This window comes from Lacerta agilis, chromosome 15 (assembly GCF_009819535.1).
Source record: "Lacerta agilis isolate rLacAgi1 chromosome 15, rLacAgi1.pri, whole genome shotgun sequence".
In the NCBI taxonomy this organism is placed as follows: domain Eukaryota; kingdom Metazoa; phylum Chordata; class Lepidosauria; order Squamata; family Lacertidae; genus Lacerta; species Lacerta agilis.
The window spans coordinates 32881494-32903530 of NC_046326.1; the positions used below are offsets into that span (position 1 = coordinate 32881494).

A 22037-nucleotide genomic window follows, 5' to 3' on the forward strand; every position below is an offset into this window, starting at 1 on the left:
TAATAATAAAAAGGGTGACCAATAAGTTCAAATAATAATGTTAGTTAATCAAACAATAGTAGAATTAAAGGGTTGGAAGGAAGTCTGAGGGTCTTCTAATTCAACTCCCTACAACGCAGGATCGCAGCTAATGCAACGCACTGTTTCATGCAATGCCTTTGGCATATTTTCCACCAGAAGCTGCTGTATGATGGCCAGATGATTGCAGAGAAGAGTTATTTCCAAGTTCACACTGCCTTAGACCAACCTGTGTGATGCATGTTCAGAGAGACCGCAGTCCTGAGGTTGCTTCTTTGGAAATAAGTTCCACAATATTCAGTTGGACTTGTCTTGAGTCTACATGCTTCAGATCATGTTCCAGAGTGACCACAGGATTCATTAATCATGGTTTCCCTTCTGTGATGCAATGGCTCTCTTGTATCTTGGTGGGGCAACAGATCCCCTTGGGCTAGGAAGAGAAGAAATTCCTCTCCCCCTCTCTTGCAGGTTATTTATTACTGCACCGTTTCAATGTTCAGCAACACACAACCCACAGGTTATAATTTCTCACCATTTTGATACTGAAGACGAGAAGTGCTAGAATTGCTGTTGCTTTTTTCCTTTATTACAGCACCGGTACAACCATGATGTTGTTACAGTAAGTTTGCAGTAACTTTCTAACAACAACAACAACAACAAAGGTGCCGGTTGTACTGTGTACCTTTGAGTATCCCTTGGGGGGAAAAATCCCCACTGAGAACAGCTACTATATAAAATGCTTTTTTAAAAAAATCATTGCATCTGTTTTTATTGATTGCTTCATCAGGAACATGCACATACAGGCAACACTAGGGGAAAAAAGGAACTGAAAATAAAAGGAAAAAGAGATGATGCATGCTTGTTGTGCATGACTTCCATGAAAATGAGAAAACATCATTTCCCATCAGTTTGAAGTACTAATGCTTTAAATGCCAGACAACTAAGCATCATTGTGAATATATAAACGGAAAATAAATCCAGTGCGTAAATTTAATTCCTGGCTAAACTAGCAATACAGTGGTACCTCTGGTTACGAATGGGATCCGTTCCAGAGTACCGTTCGTAACCCATGATGTGCTTAACCTGAAGTGCCGCGTCTGCGCACGTGCGCAATGCGATTCGGCGCTTCTGTGCATGCGCGTGATGTCATTTGTCTGCGCATACGTGAACTGCCGAACCCGGAAGCAACGCGTTCCGTTATTTTCAGGTTCGGTGTGTTCGTAACCCGAATCGCACACATCCTGAAGCATGCGTAACACGAGGTATGACTGTTTTCAGGAGCTAATTTAATTATTGTTTGATTTTATACCAATGTTAATGTATCTGATGTTAGCCACCCTGAGCCCGACTTCGGCCGGGGAGGGTGGGATATAAATAAAAGTTTTATTATTATTATTATTACTTGTTATAATTCCTTTGTAAGAAAATAGCAAATAACATAAAAACCATTTTTGCAGGGGGGGGAATCATTGGGGGGGGGTGACAAGAATTTTCCTGCACCGGGTACCACCTGACCTTCCTACGCCTCTGGAAGCAGGCTGACAGGTAACCTGGCTGCCATTCCCCCCCCCCTCCCCATGGTGGTGAGATGCATTTATATTCCATTCTTGCACGTATACTTGTAAATCACCGCATGCACCTGTTATGCAAATGTAAACTTTCTTTTGTCCTTGTTTCCGGTGATTCGTTTCCTCTTTCTTTGCCCCCGCCCTGCAATTCCGTCCTTGCAGCAGCCCCCGTGAGTTAGATTAGGCAGAGCAATATCAACTGGCAACCCGGGGAGCCTCAGGAACCCGGATCATTCCTTGCCAGCGAACTTCGAACCCTGTGCCGCGCTGCCTCTAGCCCGCAGCACAGACAATAACGCACGCCAGGCAGCTTCCAGTGTAGTTTCTGCTGTGCTCTGGGGACACACGGCAGGTGCAGAAAACTGAAACCCAGCACACACGCACAGACCCAAAAAAATTCCACAATGTGCAATGTGGGGAAATGAGACTTCCCCTTTTTAATGAGGATAAAAGCTGCAGCCCACAGGCCGAGTAGAACAGCAAGGGGGCACTAGCTCAGCAACAGCCAACAAGCATCAGGGCTGCAGGGATTTAGCAGCGACCATGGGAGACACCTATATACGACATATTGAACTGCTGGGCTACGAGAAGAGGTTTTTCCCAAGCCAGCACTATGTAAGTCTTTTGTGTTGTTTTGTGTTACCTTATTCTCTTACCTTTCCTCCTCAAAGTGGCGCCTACCGTTCTCTTCCTCCTCGTTTTCTCCTCACAACAACCCTGTGAGGTAGGTTAGGCTGAGAGCGAGGGACTCACAGGGAACTTCATGGCATTGTGTGTGTGTGTGTGTGTGTGTGGTGGTATTGTTTTGCCGTTTCTGTTTTAACTAATTGTTCAGGGAAGTTTTTAATAACTGGCGTTTTAATGTACTTTTCATCTTCTGCTGGAAGCCGCCCAGATACAGACACGGATATTTATTTACGACCATAGGTCCACAATATAAAACCATATACGAAACAATATGCATCAACGCTGAGTGAAACAGAGTAAAGCGAAACGAAACGAAGCAGAAATATGTAGATAAAGTAACTAAAATAATTCAATACATATATACAATTATAATTTATATAAATACCTTAGCTAAAATAAATGCGACAGAACATTTAATTCAGGAGTTTTTAATATTTAATTCGTGTTTTTAATATTCTATCGGGAGCCACCCAGAATGGCTGGGGAAATCCAGCCAGATTGGCGTGGTATTAATAATAATAATAATAATAATAATAATAAGTATTATTATTATATATTTATTATTATTATTATTATTATTATTATTATTATTAAATAAATAATATATATTTTTTATTATTATTAGTGCTTTTGTCTTATATATTTTTTCTTGTGAACTGCCCTGAGATATTGATGAAGGGCAGAATAATAATAATAATAATAATAATAATAATAATAATAATAATTACACGGCTACCCACCTGTAATATTATTATTATTATTATTATTATTATTATTATTATTATTATTATTATTACAGGTGGGTAGCCGTGTTGGTCTGCCATAGTCGAAACAAAATAGAAAATTCTTTCCAGTAGCACCTTAGAGACCAACTGAGTTTGTTCTTGGTATGAAGAAGTGTGCATGCACACGAAAGCTCATACCAAGAACAAACTCAGTTGGTCTCTAAGGTGCTACTGGAAAGAATTTTCTATTTTGTTTCAATAATAATAATAATAATAATAATAATAATAATAATAATAATAATAGCTGGGTAGGGATTTGAACCCTGGTCTCTCTCAACCCTTCCTAGTCAGGCACACTAACCACTACACCACACTGCAGATGCACCACAGATGGATGTACGATAGTCGGGAAGTACCTCATTCAGCCCACCTGGGGCTCCTGAGCAAAGGAGAAGGGAAAATATGCCTGTGAGAGACGTCCTTTCAGCTAAAGAGCTTTTCTCTTCATCACATCTCTTTATCTCTGCTTTTGGACCTTGAGATGTATAGTTTTAGGAACCACACCCTATTCTTGGGACAGTAATTTGTTTTCAATGTTCTGTTTGCAGAGGCAAGCAAGCATTGCTCGGCTGGGATTTGCGTGTTTTGTTTATTAACTTAAGCAAACTATATACTACTTAACTACAGTAGTTCTCTACAAAGATCCGATACAATTTTTTTTTAAAAAATAAGCATCAGTTGAAACTATAAAACCAGTCCTCGTTTCATTGGGTGTCCACGAGTTTCCAGTGTGATGAGAGGGGGAGAAAAACATTTTTCTGTCTACTTTCTCCAAGCTGTGCATCTTTTTATATATCCTCTCCTGCTGGCCTTTTCTTTAATCTGAAAAGGCAGAGAGTGGAGGAGGGTCATCTGGCTGAGAGATCCTGCTTAGATCTAGGGATGGGGGAGACATAGCTTCAGTTTTCACTTCATCCTTAGTCTGTCAAATCTGCGCTTCGTACACCAGAATCCTTGGAAGTTTTCCCTTCTCTGAGGGTCATAACACACAACTGAAGAACGGGTACAAAAGATGCATACATTAGTGTAAACTGTGCGCAAAGCCATGTGGAAATTAATGTACCAAAATGCATTCTATTAGATGTGTTGTTGGCAAACTCCTTGCGAAAAAGTGTACTCTAGGCAACAAAAATGAGCATATTATGCTCATAGGCATTTTTGTGTAGATTTTTTATTTTAAAAAAATTGCAATATTATGCAGAAACGGCAGGAACCAAGCTTAAGAATGGAAGAATGATAAACAAAGAGGATCTGAAATTGACGGGTGTGTCTATGCCTGGTTAGGACATCATTCCCTGACCTCACCACTGTTGCTTGCTATCGATTCTGAACCCTGTTCTCTTGCATTCACTATTGCACCATGATGACCTGCAGGAAGAGGATAGATAAGTCATTCTAGGCCGCCCAAGGAACTGAGGCGGAAAGAAGCCTGGCAGGATGGCTTCAGCTTTTAAGGGCTTGGCGATCAACACTGCTGCAGATTCATAGGGGTGGGGTCTTCTGCAACCAAGCAGAGAGAGAGAGAGAGAGAGAGAGAGAGAGAGAGGTCATTGGCCCTCTTTTCTGCTTCTAGGTTAAATGTGACCTGCAGTGGTACCTTGGTTCTCGAACTTAATCCATTCAGGGAATCCGTTCAACTCCCGAAACCATTCGAAAACTAAAGCACGGTGTCTTCTGATTGGCTGCAGGAGCTACCTGCACTCAAGCAGAAGCCGTGTCGGATGTTCAGCTTCGGAAAAACGTTCACAAACCGGAACACTCACTTCCAGGTTTGCGGCGTTCGGGAGCCGATTTGTTCGGTAACTAAGCCGTCCGAGAACCAAGGTTCACGACTGCAGTTTAATTTGCCGTCTCACCGTTCTGAACTCACAAATGCCTGCAAGGAAATCCTCTTTCCTTTTGTCCTACTTTCCCTTCTCCTGCCGCCCTTGTGAACAACTGAGAAAGAGCTAGGTAAAAGGTACTGGGCCAAGCTCAGGGATAGATGTGGACTACAACTCCCATCATTCCTGGCCATGCTGACCGGGGCTGATGGGAGCCTGACACCTCAAAAGCCCCAGTTTCTGTGTCCTCTGGATATGGAAAGGCCACAGTAAATGTGTGAGTGGCGGCAAGTTTTCAGGTGCCCCAGGTGTCAATGCTCATGCCAAATTTGGCCTCTTGGAAAACAGCAGGCCAGAGCCCAGGTGATCCACATTGAAAAGATAGCTCCGGTGTTCGCTTGCTGTGTTTTTAAAAAGCTGCATTTTCTTCAGACTGAAAGAACAAAAAAAGATGGAAGGAGCACGGGGGCTCCTAGATGACTTGTTTACTGAGCATGTTTACTGAGCATTGCAGGGAGATTAGATGACGTTGCACCTTGCCATCACTTTGTTCATTGCAAATGTCATCTTTTGAGGAAGCAGGTTTGTTGCACAACAGTTCAACTTTAATTGTGCAATTGGAAGTGGCCAGTACTTGATTCAAAGTCCCGCAGACCGCAACAGTCTGGAAGTGCCCCAGGGGTGAAGCAACAGCCAGCAGGCTTATGATTCGAGTGCTCTATCATGTGGCTTCTCCGTAGAAAAGAAAAAACAACAACCATGTGAAGCAAGTCAGGAAATTGCACCCCATATGCCTTGCTTGGGAATACCCTTGCTTGAGGATGCTGCGAGGGAACAGCCGCTGTTCGCTGTTCTAAAGCATAGCAAATGCTTTGCGCCCCCAGAATCCCAGGTTCATCACCTGGGATTTCCAGTCCATGCAGTATGGCAAGAGGAGATAATGGATAGCTCAATTGATAGAGCATGAGACTCTTAATATCGGGGTCATGAGTTCGAGCCCCACATTGGGTAACTGATCTGTTGAAAACACAACTTGAAAAAAAGAGACAATACACGTATTTTTGTAAATTAAGAAATCTTTAATATTGTGGGGTTTTTTTTTAAAAAAAAGATTCCTGCATTGCAGGGGGTTGGACTAGATGACCCCCGAGGTCCCTTCCAACTCTACAATGTTGTGATTCTATGACTGTTTGATTCTTCTGTGCCTGCTGCCCCCCAACCCAAGGCTGTAACGCACCCATAAATCAGCCCTGAATTTTACAACATGGGGAAAAAACAAACACCGGTTGTGCAATGAAAAACCACAAGTCCATTTCCAGATTCGGATATGACTCCATTTATGGACTGTTTTCAGGATGTCTACATTAGTTGCTTATACTAGAACTGGGAAAACTGGCATTGTTATGTGCTTAAAGCTTCAGTTTCCGATGAATGTTTCTGCAGCACCAGAAGCACTCTAGTATTCCAGCGTCAAAGCAGATAACACCTATTTTAATGCATTTTATTTTTGAACATAATGTGTGTAACATAAATCATTAATGAAGTCTCCCTGCACATCTAAATTCAGTGCCCTCTGAACAGCCTGGAATGAAGAGTAGGGTTGGCTGAGGGAGAGCGTTTGAAAACCTTTGCTAAGATTCTGAACAACGATCTGTTCTCCTTGTCAGGTCTACATGTTTCTGGTGAAATGGCAAGATCTCACCGAGAAAGTTGTGTATCGGAAGTTCACCGAGATCTACGACTTCCATGTAAGTAAACTGTTGCGTCTCTGGCGCCTTAAGAGTGTCCGGCTAACCTTGATGTCTTTCTGTGCTAGGATTACATTGCCAAAGAAGACTAAAAACAGGGACTTGCATAAAATGTCCATGGGCTAATCTATATGTACACCTGCAGATTTAGAAATAATTGCTGTTATTTCAGATAGGCCTCCTTCTCACCTTTTAGGAGTTAAATCATAGCAATCATTCCTGAATCTGTCTTTATACATATAATATAATGCCATGGAAACCTGTGGCCTCCTTTATTTCCTTTTTAGGGTGTGTATGCCACCCTAGGGCAAATTTGTGTGGTTGCTCCTCTTTCTTAGGAAAACAGGATGTCACAACAACAACAACAACAACATATTGCATCAATAGGAGTATAGCATCTAGATCAAGGGAAGTAATAGCACCACTGTATTCTGCTCTGGTCAGACCTCACCTGGAATACTGTGTCCAGTTCTGGGCACCACAGTTCAAGAAGGATACTGACAAGCTGGAACGTGTCCAGAAGAGGGCAACCAAAATGGTCAAAGGCCTGGAAACGATGCCTTATGAGGAACGGCTTAGGGAGCTGGGTATGTTTAGCCTGGAGAAGAGAAGGTTTAGGGGTGATACGATAGCCATGTTCAAATATATAAAAGGATGTCATATAGAGGAGGGAGAAAGGTTGTTTTCTGCTGCTCCAGAGAAGCGGACACGGGGCAATGGATTCAAACTACAAGAAAGAAGATTCCACCTAAACATTAGGAAGAACTTCCTGACAGTAAGAGCTGTTCGACAGTGGAATTTGCTGCCAAGGAGTGTGGTGGAGTCTCCTTCTTTGGAGGTCTTTAAGCGGATGCTTGACGGCCATCTGTCAGGAATGCTTAGATGGTGTTTCCTGCTTGGCAGGGGGTTGGACTGGATGGCCCTTGTGGTCTCTTCCAACTCTATGATTCTATCATTCTATTATTATTTATACCCCGCCCACCTGGCTAGGTTTCCCCAGCCACTCTGGGTGGCTTCCAACAAAGATTAAAAATACATTAAACATGAGTCATTAAAAACTTCCCTAAACAGGGCTGCCTTCAGATGTCTTCTAAACGTCAGATAGTTGTTTATTTCCTTGACATCTGATGGCGGGTGCCACAGGGCGGGTGCCACTTCCGAGAAGGCCCTCTGCCTCGTTCCCTGTAACTTGGCTTCTCGCAGGGAGGGAACCGCCAGAAGGCCCTCGGAGCTGATCTTCAGCGTCTGGGCTGAATGATAGGGGTGGAGACACTCCTTCAGGTTTGCTGGACCGAGGCCATTTAGGGCTTTAAAGGTCAGCACCAACACTTTGAATTGTGCTCGGAAACGTACCTGTCGTTTTGAGTACTCTGTGCAGCCCATTGGGGTGGAAGGCAGTGGGAATGAAGGGTAAGTAATAATAATAATAAACTTTATTACGGTCATAGACCAGCAAAGGAATGAAGAGTAAGTGGAACCAGAGCCACCAAAGAATACGCACTCGCAAGCATTGTGGGCAAGAACCTTACAAATCTCACTAAAGCTGGAAGGGAGGGCAGCTGAGTAGGTGGTCAGCAAAAGAGGGTTCTCTTTTTAATGCAGCTGGTTGGAATTTCTGAGCTGCCTGGTTTAAATATTATTTCATGAGATAGTCATGTGATGAGAATTCAACATTTCAAGTCTTTTCCTTTTTTTTGCAAGCCACAAAGGGGAAGTCTGTTGCTGCCTTTGCCATCAACCTTGTGCCTTGCTCTTTTGTTTTCTTGTTTTGGGAAGGCTGAGGTGGAAACCCAGGGGAGGGGCAGCCTGGGGCACTCAGAGTTTGTAATTCCAGATGTCCCTCCATTCAGTCCTCATGAGACCAGTGGAGGCTGGCCCACAGCAACAAATGGGGCACTGCCTCACCAAACTCAGTCTGCTCCCAGCCAGCCTCTGCCTGCCAGCCTTCTTACTTACAACTAATCAGGGGGTGGCTTGGCCTGTTATCTGCTCTAGCGCCACCTACTGCCAGCCTCCTGCCTTCCACCCTACCAGTTACCACTTCACAGGACAGTCCCTGCTTCTTGTTGCTGGTTCCTGTCAGATGGCTGTCCCACTGCCTGGTCACGTCCGGCTCTTTGGCCACAGATTTAAGGCATTGCGACACAATGTAAAACGGTCATGGCTTCTCTTCTGGGAGCTATAGTTTGTTAAGGGTGCTGAGAGTTGCGAGGAGACCCCTATTCCCCTCAGGGAGCTGCGGAGTGGTTTAACAATCAACCTTTCTTCTCAGGGGACTTTGGGAATTGTAGTTCTGTGTGGAGAATGGGGGAGGAAGGAGCCTCTTAACAACTCCCAGCACCCTTAACAAACTGCAACTCCCGAAATTCTTTGGGGGAAACTGTTTGAAGTGATATCACAGCGCTTCAAATGTACGGTGTCGATGCGCCTGTTGTTGAATGGGGATTTGCTTTTTTAAAAATGTATATTGCGGACACGCAGACCCTCACCACAATCTGCGTCAGAATCCCATAGAAAAGGGTGAAAGATTAAGGGACTCTTCTCTCCCCACCCTGCACCAGGGTCCCAGTCCAGAATTCTGCTTCCCTGCCTGAAATTTACTTTTTAAAAGCAGGGGAAGCGATTGCTAATTGCCAAAGTGATGGGAATGGAAGTCCCTTATTAAATTACTCACTGGAAGTGACTGAACGCGCCCGATGATTTGTTTTTCGTCCATACTTTCATCTAGAATTCTAAGGCTGCTCTTCTTGCTTTCTCTCCTTTCTCCAGAAAGCTTTAAAGGAGATGTTTCCGATTGAATCCGGGGACATTAGTATTGAGAACAGGATCATTCCTCACTTGCCTGGTAAGTAAGCAAGTACAACTGCCAGTTCTGGGTTCTTGGCATTGCCCTGAGCCTGGGAATATAAAGCCAGCCCTGATTTACAATCAGCACTGTTATTTTAAATTATCATCGTGGCAGACTTGTCTGAAATTTCAAACTGCTGGCCTAAATGACTTTTTGGCTGTACACACACCGTATGTTTAAATCACATTCCCCCCCAAAGAATCATGGGAACTGTAGTTTGCTCATCACCGAGCCACAACCCCCAGCACCTTTAACAAACTCAGTTTCTCAGGATTCTTTGCAGGTATGTGTTTATGTAGGATCTTTCCCCCAGCTATTCAGGGCTTTCCTTTGGTGGAGAGTGAAAGCACTCTTCACATGCTCAAAAGAACACCTCCCTCCCACATCATATTACCATATTTTCACGTGTATAACACGCCCCCATGTATAAGATGAACCCTATTTTTTCGGACCGCAACAACAACAACAAAATTGGTGGTGGTGGGAAATTGCCCAGAGTTGTTGAGCTTCTTTTGAGGGGGGGAGTCACCGCTGCCCTTCGCTCTACAGCCTGCCCACCAATGCAAATCGCATGCTTCGCTGCTACCAACAATCATCTGCTTGCTTGCCGCCAAAAGCCCACCACCTGCACACTCAACGCAACCACAGCCGATTGCACGCACACCTTGCCCCCGCCGTAAATAGCACACCCAATTGCCACAGCCACAGCCAATCGTCACCAGGCCTTGCCGCAGCAGCAACCAATCACATGCACAATCACCGCTGCCAATCTCCTGCTGGCTGCTGCCACCAATCGCCTGTCACCCCTCTGATATCCGTCTGAAACGACCCACAATTTTCGCCTATTGATTCTAAGGAAAAATTGTCGCCTATTACACAGAAAAATGCGGTATATTATTTCACATGATTTAAGGCTGAGCCCCAGTACTTCAGCATTTCACTGGCTGCACCCAAATGTGCTCTGGTTTACAGTAAGCTCTGGGAAATGGGCACGCTGAATGTTCCTTTTGGAAACGAGGCAATGTAGAGATTGTGGTGTTTTTAGGATACATGGTTTACTGACACATATATACAACCTGAGCTTATGATGGAGGGGCTCACAGCATCAACACCCCAAGAGGGTCTCATTTCTCCCAAAGACTTGAATTCAAATAGAAATCAACCACTGTGCTCTGACCTTCTCTTCAACTTGCTGCTTTTTCCAGCCTGCAAGCTTTTCCCTCTCTAGGTCACATCACAGCCAACTCTCAGCTCTGCCTTTGTCTTCTAACTGACTCTGAATTGAGGGCATGGTCCCACCCATTTGCTGTCTGACCCAGACTCCACTCTCCTATTTACTTTCTTAATGGCTTATTCCTTCGTTCTCCTAATGGCCCATCTCCCAGGCGATCACCTGAACACAGGAAGCTTGGGTATAGGGATTAGCAGTTTAACTCCCCAAGCCTTGGTTATATTCTAACGCCTACTGGACCCAGGAATTTAGTGGCACCTGGCACCTACAAACTCATAACAGTGTCATTGCTCAAACGCTCACTTCCTATGTAGTAACCAGGAACACATTTAGATCTTTGGTTTGTCCAAATCAGTTGTCTTGCAAATGCAGTACAGTATTGTGGGTTTTGGGGAACTGAAATAACTGTTCCGTTGCAGTTGATTGACCAAGCAGCCACATGTGGTTAAAAAAAAATATATTGTTCCTGTTCCCTTTTGGATCCTGTTTGCATAACGATGAGAAACAACCAAGTCTTGAACCAAGTCACAAACTGAGACACAAGCATACGCCGTCTGTTTCAGTTTCTTTCAAATTCTCATTTTCCCAACCACATCTGTGTATGTTTATTCTTCTTATTATTATTTTGAAGTTGGCATTTGAATGTGAATTTCTCCCAAAATACACATTTTTTCTATGCAATTTTTGCCCAGAATATACTTCTTCTTTGTCAAGAATTTCCCTCTGAAGTAACACATTTTTGTATGTTATTCTCACCAATCTTATGCATGTTTGTACATCTTACTGGGCTGGAGAACTGCATTGGAAAATTTGGAGAGGTGCAGCTTTAGAAAGGTAGCTTTGCCTTTTGTTTCAGAAAGCAAGAATTAGGTAGTGTCACCTGAAATAGAAACTGAAATGACTGGATTAGACATTGACCGGACGGGATGGGGTAGTCCTCTGGCATGATGAAATGCAGACTCCTATGTTCCTTCCTACCCATCTATCTAGCACCAAGGTGGTTTGACAGCCAGCGAATCACCCAAAATCGGCAAGACACGCTCTCCGAGTACACCATGGCCCTCATCAACCTTCCCCGCAAGATCTCCCGGTGTGGACATGTCTTGACCTTCTTCAAAGTCAGACCGGATGACCTGAACCCACCTATAGCAAGCCAGTGAGTATTGTCAGGACGCTGGGAGGCACCTATTGGGCTAAGACTGGTGGGAAGGGTCCATAGGGAGGAAGGGACCCGTGTCCATCTCGAACCCGGTGTCAGCACCTGATACTTTGGGCAGCTGTAAGAAGTCCAGTGTCACCCTCCCCTAGGGCTCATTGCCACTTCCCCTCTCACTGCCGCTCCTGGTAAGTGGCTCTGAAAAGTGCTATATACAGTAACTCAGTATAGCCCCTTCCCAGTGGCAGCTGCTCCCTGGCCGTGTTTCTCAAACTTGGGTCCCCAGCTGTTGTTGGACTACAACTCCCATCATCCGTAACTAGCAGGAACGGTGATCAGGGATGATGGGGGTTGTAGTCCAACGACACCTGTTAGAGAAACACCGCTTGGGCAGAACATGGGGAGCCGACCAGTAGGGGGCGCTAGAGCTGATGACAGACAGAGCCAACTCCTTCTTCTAGTTTTGTCCCCATCCGCCTCCTCTCTGCTGAGTTTTACAAGGGCGACCCTGAGATCAAGCAGGAGGAAGCGGACAGTCAGGGCCACTCCTTGGACTGCTTGTGAGATATAAGGCAAGCAAGCTGACTGGAGGCAGGCTGAGGTTGGTGGTCCGGCCTCCATAGACATGACACTTCCAACAGTGTTTGCCTTTGATTCTTTTCTCCTTAGCGTCAAGAAACCAGAAACCTTTTTGATACCAAAAGACTCCAAGAAGATTGCAACAGGTAATTAAAAAGCAGAAGTGGTGAAATCCTTCCCGCTCGTCTTGCCTACCTCTTTCTCTACAATGGCCAAATGTTACTGCCAGGATCGCAGTCTGCCTTGTCCTCAGCAGCACTAAGGTCTAAGGAGAGCTGTGGTTGCCCTCAAGTCCCACGTGCCACTTCTCCAGAAACATCTGGCTGGGTAGTTTGTTAAGGGTGTTAGGAATCATAGCTCTGTGAAGCACTCCGGACAGGTCTCAGGGGCTCAGCTCCAGCGAATCCTGGCTCAGACGGGGCCCTTGAGAGTTCCCCTAATCACAGCCGCTTCTCCTCCAATAGATATCACAGGACCCATCATCCTACAGACGTATCGGGCAATTGGCGACTATGAGAAGAACTCCAGCACTGAGATGGGGGTCAAAATGGGGGACATGGTGGACGTCGTGGAGAAAAGCGAAAGCGGTAAGAAGAGAGAGAGAGAGAGCTGGTGTTTCTCTCTTGAAGAGGGGCTGGTTTTACAGCAGTAGCAGAGAAAGTAGGGAACATCCTATTCCATTGTCATAATTTTACTATTTATACCCCTGCCCATCTAACTGGGTTGCCCCAGCCACTCTGGGCGTCTTCCAACATATATAAAAGCATAATAAAACATTAAACATTAAAAAAAAGCTTCCCTTCAGATGGCTCGGGAGTCGCATAACTCCATACCCTGCAACATTTTTGTGATGACAATGAGGATGTCCTAAGGAAAAGCGAGACATTCCAGCATCAAAATAGAAACTGGGACGACTTCTGTAAATCCAGGAAAATAGGGGCACTTGGAGGGTCTGTACTTTGGCCACAGCAGGGAGTCTGCCCCCTAAGCGGAGGCTACCAATGTGGCATCTCTGGGGCCATGGCGTGCCTTGAGGTCTTCTCCTGGTGACTTCATGGAGAGTCTCTGATTCTCTCACTGCCTCCTTGGTCATGAGATGAGGGCAGCGGTTACCCTTTCCTCCCTCAAAATGTGCATAGAGTTGAAAGAGGAAGTTCGAAGACCAGCGCCTTTCCCCACTTCCTCTTCTGGCTCTATGTGCTTTCCAAGGCTCATATTATTTCTACCGCCTCTGACTTTTGCCCAGGTCCTTTGGAAAAGCTAAGTGTGTCCAATTTCTTTCTCTCCGTCTTTGATGGGGCGGATGAGCAGACGAGAGAAGCGGTCTGTTGGCAGACCGAGGACAGATAAAACAAAGTCCTTCTTAGCACACAGTTAATCTGTGGAATATTATCCCATAGGAGGCAGCAATGTCCATCAATGGAAATGCTTCTGAATACCGGTTGCTGGAAACTGCACGAGAGAACAGTGTGCTCTTGTGTTCAGATCCTGCTTCCAGGTTTCCAGAAGTTGATGGACTAGATGGGCCATTGGTCTGATCCAGCAGGCTCTTTTGAAGACCTGAAGGGGTGGTACCCACACTGCTTCCTCAAAAAATCCGAATGTGCCCATGGTTCTAAAGAGGTTGATGACTCGTGCAGGCATTAAGCATAACCAGCTGCACTTCTGATGTGTAAACCTTGGAGGCAGATAACTTGGTCCAGGAGGACACCGATTTATTTATCTGTTTGTCTCACTCCAGGTTGGTGGTTCTGTCAGCAGAAGAACAAACGGGGTTGGGTCCCCGCCGCCTACCTTGAACCTATGGATGGTCCAGATGAGTCTGAAGAACAGGATCCCAACTATGCAGGTAAAACAAACCCTCTCTGTTGGGTCTGTGGATGCCCAGGTCCCGATTAACCCTGAGGTTAAACGGCAGCATTTGAAAGATAACTATCTTTCAGCCTCTGTTTTCCTACCTGTGAAATGGGAACAATAGTGAGCCGCACCACACATGGCTACCATGAAGGGGATTGCAATTCAGATCGGAAAGCACGTTGCATGTGCTTTAACTGTGCAAACCGAAGGATGAATATCAGTGAAATGATTATTGGGTCTTTTGTTGCCGTGCGAACTCCTGAGTCCTTCTTGATGGCCCTCTGCTCTTTTGTTTTAAGGGGAACTCCACGTTGTCCGGAAAGGCTACACAGCCGCCCAGGAAGATGAGATCACTCTGAAGGAAGGGGAAACCATAGAAGTTATCCATAAACTGCTTGATGGATGGTGGGTTGTCAGGTGAGGAACCAAAGAGGGGTTGGTGGAAATAAACATCACCTAGTGTGTGGCAATTGGAGGTAGCCTGCCTTTGAATGTGGAGGCTCCATTTCTGTCTACCATGGCTAATGGACATGGACTGTTCTGCCCTAAGGACTTGTTTGGGCCTTTCAAACATCCCTTCTGCTAACCTGGGGCCCTCCAGATGTTTGGGGACTACAACACCCATCAGCCCCAAGGCTGCACTGGCGAGGGCTGATGGGAGTTGTGGTCTAAAGGACTTGGAGGGCACCAGGGTGAAGGAGGAAGGACTCTGTCTAAAGCAGCTTACTGTGCCCCTTATTGGTCATCATTCAAAGTGTACATTTACTGGGTGGAGGGCAAAACAGGATCACACCTCTTGCTCCCATGTCAGGGTATCCGGTGTGATATTTGAAAGGGGAGCCTGGGTGTGCGCACACGTGTTTTTGTGTGCTGTTTAACCCACGTAGGCTCTCCACACAAGCAGGAAAATCCCCTTCAAATATTGTGCTGAATCTGTGGATGTCAAAAAAGTGTGTTGTGTTTATCAAAAGTGGGGGCAGCGTGGCTCATGGTGTGGGAGATTGGGGTTACATCCTCCTTCACCCTCCTGGGGTTAAGGCTCTCTGTCCGCTTGCCAACCGCAGCGCTCCTTCCTCTTTTTTTCTTGTGGGTAAATTGATGTTGTTTCTGAAATCTCAGGAAGGACGAAACCACAGGCTATTACCCGTCGATGTATCTGCAGAAATCTGGGGAGGTGAATAACCCAGAAAACAATCAGCTGAGGAACAAAGGAGCCCCACCTCGAAGGTAGTGTGTGTGTGTGTGTGTGTGTTGGTGGAAGAAGATGCTTTTGGTAATTTTTGGCATGGGAACAATAATTAAAAGGACTGGTGCAAGACATTTTTCTGCATGAGTCAAATCAGACAATTGCAAACACTTCCCATCCCACATACAGAGGCTGATTGCATCGCCATAAGCAAATTTATTGCATGATCCACTGGCTTTGACACCTTACAATTATACTTTGACAATTTCCTATACATGAACCAGTGATTTTTTTTTTATCCTGGGGGTACTCAAGGGTACGCAATACTGGCTCCTTTTTTTCCTAGAAGAAAAGCACTGACATGAACAGTTAGGTTTAAAAAAAAACCATTAAGGAAGAAGTTAAAATTAATCATAAAGCTTTTGACACAGTCGAATGAAACCTAATTTAAACTAAAGCGAAATTGAGCACACTTAAATTTCTCAGATGTGACTGTACTAGCTCTTTCTGCCCGGTGCTTCCTTGCAGCTGCAGCGCTGTCCCATGTGTTACATGTGGATAAACATATTCTTAGAGTGAACAGATGATTTCTTGATAAGAGTAGGTGGTTGAACCAAACAAAGAACTTCTCGTAAATCTTCCCCTTGGGGCATCCTAAAGGATGTTTCACAGCAAATTACTTTCTCTAGCCAAACAAACAAACAAACAAACATGTCTGTATTTGACTACCTACATGTTGGAAAGCATAACTCTGAAGGCATAGTTCTGAAACAGCCTTGTATAAGGGAAACACTGTCAGTTCTTCTAGATAGCTTGACCAGGGGTCAGCAAACTTTTTCAGTAGGGGGGCTGGTCCACTGTCCCTCAGACCTTTTGGGGCCCCCGGACTATATTTTGAAAAAAAAAATGAATTCCTATGCCCCACAAATAACCCAGAGATGCATTTTAAATAAAAGCACACATTCTACTCATGTAAAAACACCAGGCAGGCCCCACAAATAACCCAGAGCTGCATTTTAAATAAAAGGACACATTCTACTCATGTAAAAACACGATTCCCGAACAGTTTGCGGGCCGGATTTAGAAGGCGATTGGGCCGCATCCAGCCCCCGGGTCTTATTTTGGGGACCCCTGAGCTGGACCTTTGATGATCCTTTCTGAAAAAGACAATAAATTGGGGAAATTTAGTTGGTTGTAGCAAACTTATAGCTTCTCTATCCTGAGCTTCATACAACCTGTTCCTGTGTGTGTGTGTGTGTGTGTGTGTGTGGTCTAAATGAGGCCAAAACAATTACCTTGGTAATAGAATTTGCAGAGTGTCATTGCGATTTCCCATATGACGTGAGGGAAGACACGCTCTTTCTCCTTCTGACTTTGGCAGATCCACCATCCGAAATATCAAGAGCATCCACAATCAAAGCCGCAAGCAGATCAGCCAGGAGACGTATCGGCGGAACAGCGTGAAATACTTAGTGAGCCGGAAGAAGATGAGGAACAACCTCCTCTACAAAGGCGGCACTATCAGTAAGTATTGGGTGGGGGCTCCCCAATACCTTGTTTGGCTTCGTTTGGAAGCAGCTTTTCCAAAGGCACCCTGTGGTGAGGAGGTAGTGAGTTGCTGTGGCCGCTGTGAAAACAGGTTGCTGAAGCAGATGGGCCTTGGGCCTCATCCGGAAGGTTATTCTCTTACTCGTATGTTGCAAAGTAGGGCCCTTCTCAGCCACCTCAACCTCTAGGACAGGAATTTGCAGGTGGATTGTTTATTTATTTATTTATTTATTTATTTATTTATTTATTTATTTGTGTTTTGTTTCTTTTTTTTTAAATAAAAAAGGTGCTGTATTGAAAACAACAGCACAAGGCCTCTCTCCACAACCTTACAACCTAATGGGGACAATACGAAAGGAAAAGGGGATGAGGAGGGGAGAGGAAGATGGGCAGATTTGGTTACCGACTCAAAATTATTGCAATGACCCACCCGAGGGAATAAGTTCTGGAAAGGTTGGACCATTGAGTCCCAGCTGAGCCAATGGACCATTGAGTCCCCTCTCCATCTCACAATGTGCCAAAGGAACTACTTTCCAGTTTACACTAGTTCAGTTCACAGTTCAAGTTTTTATTCAAATGAGCCTTGGCAAATAACATACAGTCGTACCTCAGGTTACGTACGCTCCAGGTTGCGTACTTTTCGGGTTATGAACTCCGCTAACCTGGAAGCACAACCCGATGCGCATGGGATTTGCGCATGTGCAGAGCGTTTTTTGCTGTTTTTTCGGTCTTGTTCAGGTTACGTCCTTTTGGGGTTACGTACTGTAACCCGGAACGGATTAAGTACGTAACCCGGGGTACCACTGTACATACATACATACATACATACATACATAAAACAAGCCTTTGGAGCATTGCAAACTGCTATACTGAAGTAATATGTTTAACAAGACCAAGAAAACATTAAAACACACAACAATCGTGCTCTTTAAAGCTTAAAAGCCCAAGGAGTGTAAAGCAGGTGTGAGGAATTTTGGGCCACGCTTGCTAGGGCTTCTGGGAGTTGTAGTTCAGAGACACCCAGAGAGCCACAGGTTCCACATCCCTGGTCTAAAGAGTAAAAACAAAAAAATTCTTAGGAGAGTGGACTTGAAGATGAACAAGGAATCATTCTGAGTTCACCTCAAAACAAACACAATTCACATTCATTTCACCCCGTAATGGTAAGAACTGCTTTCAGTTACAGTTCAGAGATTTTTGAACCGATCCCGTGAGCTTTGTTAAATCGAACCAGTTCATTCCAAGCACTGCTTGAGATGGAAACAAAGAAATCTATTGTGTGCTTCTTTCATTTTATAGCGGAGAAAGACGAGACAGAGAATAACCAGTCCAAGGCTCAACCCGCCATCCCACCGAGACCCAGTAAAGACTTGATTGTGGCCCGCTGCTCGGAGACCACGAAAAGCAAAATCAAGTGAGGAAGGAGCTTATTTCTGCCCATGGCAGCATCTCCAAGGGACTCACTAGCCGGACTGGACTCCTGTGAAGTTCTGCTTTCCAGAACTCTGCGCCTGAATTTTTAGCAATGCGTATTACCGTGTTTGTTGTAAAATTGTCGTCAGTGCAGGGTTTGATGCTGGTGGACTCTGTTCATTCTTCAGGATGTGCTTTTCCTTCTCCCCCCCCAACATTAAATCTTATGGACTAGTGACTTGTTGGGCTCCAGAAGGTTTAAATGCCTACACAGAGCAATTGAGGCATGAAAGCCTGTGGATGCCTTGAGTGTTGGCTGGTCAGTGGGGTAACTGATGCTCCTAAGAAATAAATAATGCTGGCCATTAGCTTTTGCTAGCTACTAGACTAGAAGTATTCTGTCAATCATTTTTGTGATAGCAGGAGAAGGAAGAATGGTATTAATGCTTGTCACCCATTATCCGACATATAGCACAGGCTCTTTTGTAAATTGTGTTTTTGGTTAATATGACCTTGGTCTATGCCCAAGTATATCAATATATGTATATGTTTTGATATAATGTTTGATAAATAAATAAGTTCATGTGAAACCTGAGTTTCCCGTCATCTTGCCCAGGCAGTTCTGGATAGGAAACTCTTGCAACAGAAAGGAAATCCTTGGCATATAACTTTCTGTTTTGCAGTCTCCGTTTTTGGTAAAACCTCTTGCCTAAGCCCGGAGAGAGAGGAAGGAAGGAATTCGCAATTCTCTACTGTCAGAGGGGAGATTGCAAATTATTAACAAGAAGTGGGATGCGCAACAAAATGTTGCAGGGGTTTTCTTAGCAGTCCTCCTGCTTAGGAAGTTCTTCAGGACACAAAACATGGAACTGACTGCCTGGCTTTTCTTTCCGACTGGGGCCAGGTCCACACCATAAGTTTAAAACACTGTGATACCACTTTAAAAACAGTCATGGCTTATCCTAAAGCATCCTGGGAACTATAGTTTGTTACAGGTGCTCAGAACTGTTAAGAGACACCCCCGATTCCCCTCACAGGGAAGAGGGATTGATTGTTAAACCACTCCGGGAACTGCAGCACTGGGAAGGGAATCAGGGTTCTCCTATCCCCTCTCAACATCCTTGGCAAACTGCAACTCCCAGGGTTTATCTGGGGTAAACCATGACAGATTAAAGCAGCAGATGTTGTGGATGTGGCCTGACACCAACCTTTGGCTACCCAGAATGCCTGGTTCTCACTGGACTTCCTTATTTGTGCCCCTTATATTGTCCTTTCCCTGTCTAGGGCTTCTCCAAGCAAGTCTGCTAGTATCTGGAGGGAACCAGGTTGGGGAAATCTGATTTACATTGCGGTATCCACATGCGCGGTGCTTTACGAAGTACAAGGGGAAGGGCGAATGCATGCTCTAAATAAGACCTTGGTCTATGTCCAAGTATATCTGTGTCCAAGAGGAAAGGAATGGGAGTTCATGGAGTAGGGCTGCCAACTTGAATACAATATTGTGAGGGCCCAGGTAAGCCCCACCCTGCATAATCGATCACATGATGCAGTGCACACACACCATTTGAATGGGAATGCCCATAAACTTTGTGGAGGCCTGGCCCCCTCAAATATTTTATATTGGGGGCCGAATCTCCCAAAGCCCCTAGGAGTTGGCTCCTATGTCATGGAGTCTGGGACACACCAAGGAAGAATCTGCATTCGTTTCGCTACCATGTGTACATACCCTCCCACATTTCTCTGACGAAAATAGGGCTTTCCTAATCCATCATTAAGGGATGCGGGTGGCGCTGTGGGTTAAACCACAGAGCCCATGGCTTGCCGATCAGAAGGTCGGCGGTTCGAATCCCCGCAACGGGTGAGCTCCCGTTGCTCGGTCCCAGCTCCTGCCAACCTAGCAGTTCGAAAGCCCATCAAAGTGCAAGTAGATAAATAGGTACCGCTCCGGCGGGAAGGTAAGCTGTGTTTCCATGCACTGCTCTGGTTTGCCAGAAGCGGCTTAGTCATGCTGGCCACATGACCTGGAAGCTGTACGCCGGCTCCCTCACCAATAAAGCAAGATGAGCGTCGCAACCCCAGAGTCGTCTGCGACTGGACCTAATGGTCAGGGGCCCCTTTACCTTTACCTAATCCATAATTATAACAATGATAATCTTATTATTTATACCCCACCCATCTGACGAGGTTGCTCCAGCCACTCTGGGCGAATTCCAACATTTATAAAAACATAATAAAGCATGAAATATTTTAAAACTTCTCCAAACAGGGTTGCCTTCAGATGTCTTCTTAAGGTTGTATAGTTACTGTACTTATCTGCTTGACACAGGGAGTCACATAACTCCATACCCTCTAACATTTCTAATATACAAAAATAGGGACATCCTAAGGAAAAATGGGATCAAATCACAAACCAGGATGGCTTCTGTGAATCTGGGACTGTCCCTGGAAAATAGGGACACTCATGTTTACTCGGAAGTAGCGGAGAATGGTCCATCAGGGCAAATGGGGCACACACATGTGCAGCTTAAAATGCAACAAGCTCATCCTCTCCGCCTTGTGTTTCAAGTTGCACCTGCATGGTGTTGAACATTATCAGAAAGCAGTTGGGGATATTTTTGCCCCATGCGCATGGCAGCTGTCTCAAATGTACGCACCTGTGACTTCACTATGAAGTGAATGTGTCTGAAGTGTGGGTATAAACAGGTCTGCAGAGGAGCCAGAAGCATCTAGTACCGTGCAGCATGGTATAGTGGTTAGAGTGCTGGAGTAGGACCTGGGAGGCCAGGGTTTAGGTCCTGCTTGGCCATGAAGCTCAGTAAGTGATGGGGAGGGACAGTCACTCCCTCTCAGACAACCTCACAAGATTGTCGTGTGAAAGTTATGGGAAGGAGAACTCCACCTTGAGCTCCTTAGAGGAAACTTTAGGATATAAATGTAAATTTGCTCTGAAGTTAGTCCCACTGGGTTCAGTGGAGCTTACACAAAGTGTACACAAGATTGCAGTCTTAATGGAATAAGAACCTCCAGTTCTTTTCCATGAATAGTTCAAAAGTATTTTTGATTGTTCTTTTTGGTACGGTATTTAATTGCATTTTAAAAGTTTATTGTACCTTAATAAAGGGAAGCAACGCTCATTGGTGGATTTTATGCTTTAAAAGGGTTGAACTACACATGCTAAGAAAAAAAAATCTCTATTGTGGTTGGAGGACCGAGGTGTGTTCATTGGTATAAATTATCCTCACATAAAACAGGCATTGCCTGTTTTAATTAGAATATTTCTTTCAAATGAAAGCTGAATGGCGTGCAGCGCCCTCTAACGAATGGCTGACTAGGTATGAGTGGGCGGGGGAGAAACCAAACTGCCTCTAGTATCATGGCTACTATTGGGATGAAGCTTTTGTGGCTGCGCAGAGCGTCTCGTCGTTATCGCGTTTTTACGAACGCTACCTCGGCGCCTGCGCGGACCAGGCACCTGCTCCATTGCCTGCCGTGTCGTGGCCGCGCTTCGACTGAGAGGCGCTGCGCATGCGCAGAGCGAGAGCACGGGTGAAAAGTGAAAGGTGAGCAAGATGGCGCTGCCCATGCTGCAG

General features: G+C 45.1%; 1 protein-coding gene across 1 annotated transcript; it reads left to right on the forward strand.

The window, feature by feature from the left end:
* The first annotated feature begins 2074 nt into the window (after nucleotides 1–2074).
* On the forward strand, nucleotides 2075–18993 carry NCF1 (neutrophil cytosolic factor 1). The gene is made up of 11 exons (XM_033172391.1): nucleotides 2075–2201; nucleotides 6549–6629; nucleotides 9399–9474; nucleotides 11699–11864; nucleotides 12534–12589; nucleotides 12908–13030; nucleotides 14185–14292; nucleotides 14600–14717; nucleotides 15420–15527; nucleotides 16868–17010; nucleotides 18334–18993. The coding sequence occupies exons 1-11, from the start codon at nucleotides 2130–2132 to the stop codon at nucleotides 18450–18452; spliced, it is 1170 nt and encodes a 389-aa protein (XP_033028282.1). The 5' UTR covers nucleotides 2075–2129; the 3' UTR covers nucleotides 18453–18993.
* Nucleotides 18994–22037: the final 3044 nt, after the last annotated feature.

Excerpts from the sequence above, each read along its gene's own strand:
- NCF1 (XM_033172391.1), top strand. The coding sequence starts at position 2,130 with ATGGGAGACACCTATATACGACATATTGAACTGCTGGGCTACGAGAAG. Across the intron at positions 6,630-9,398 it reads CCGAGATCTACGACTTCCAT|AAAGCTTTAAAGGAGATGTT; the intron begins GTAAGTAAACTG and ends TCCTTTCTCCAG. Across the intron at positions 14,293-14,599 it reads ACAGGATCCCAACTATGCAG|GGGAACTCCACGTTGTCCGG; the intron begins GTAAAACAAACC and ends TTTTGTTTTAAG.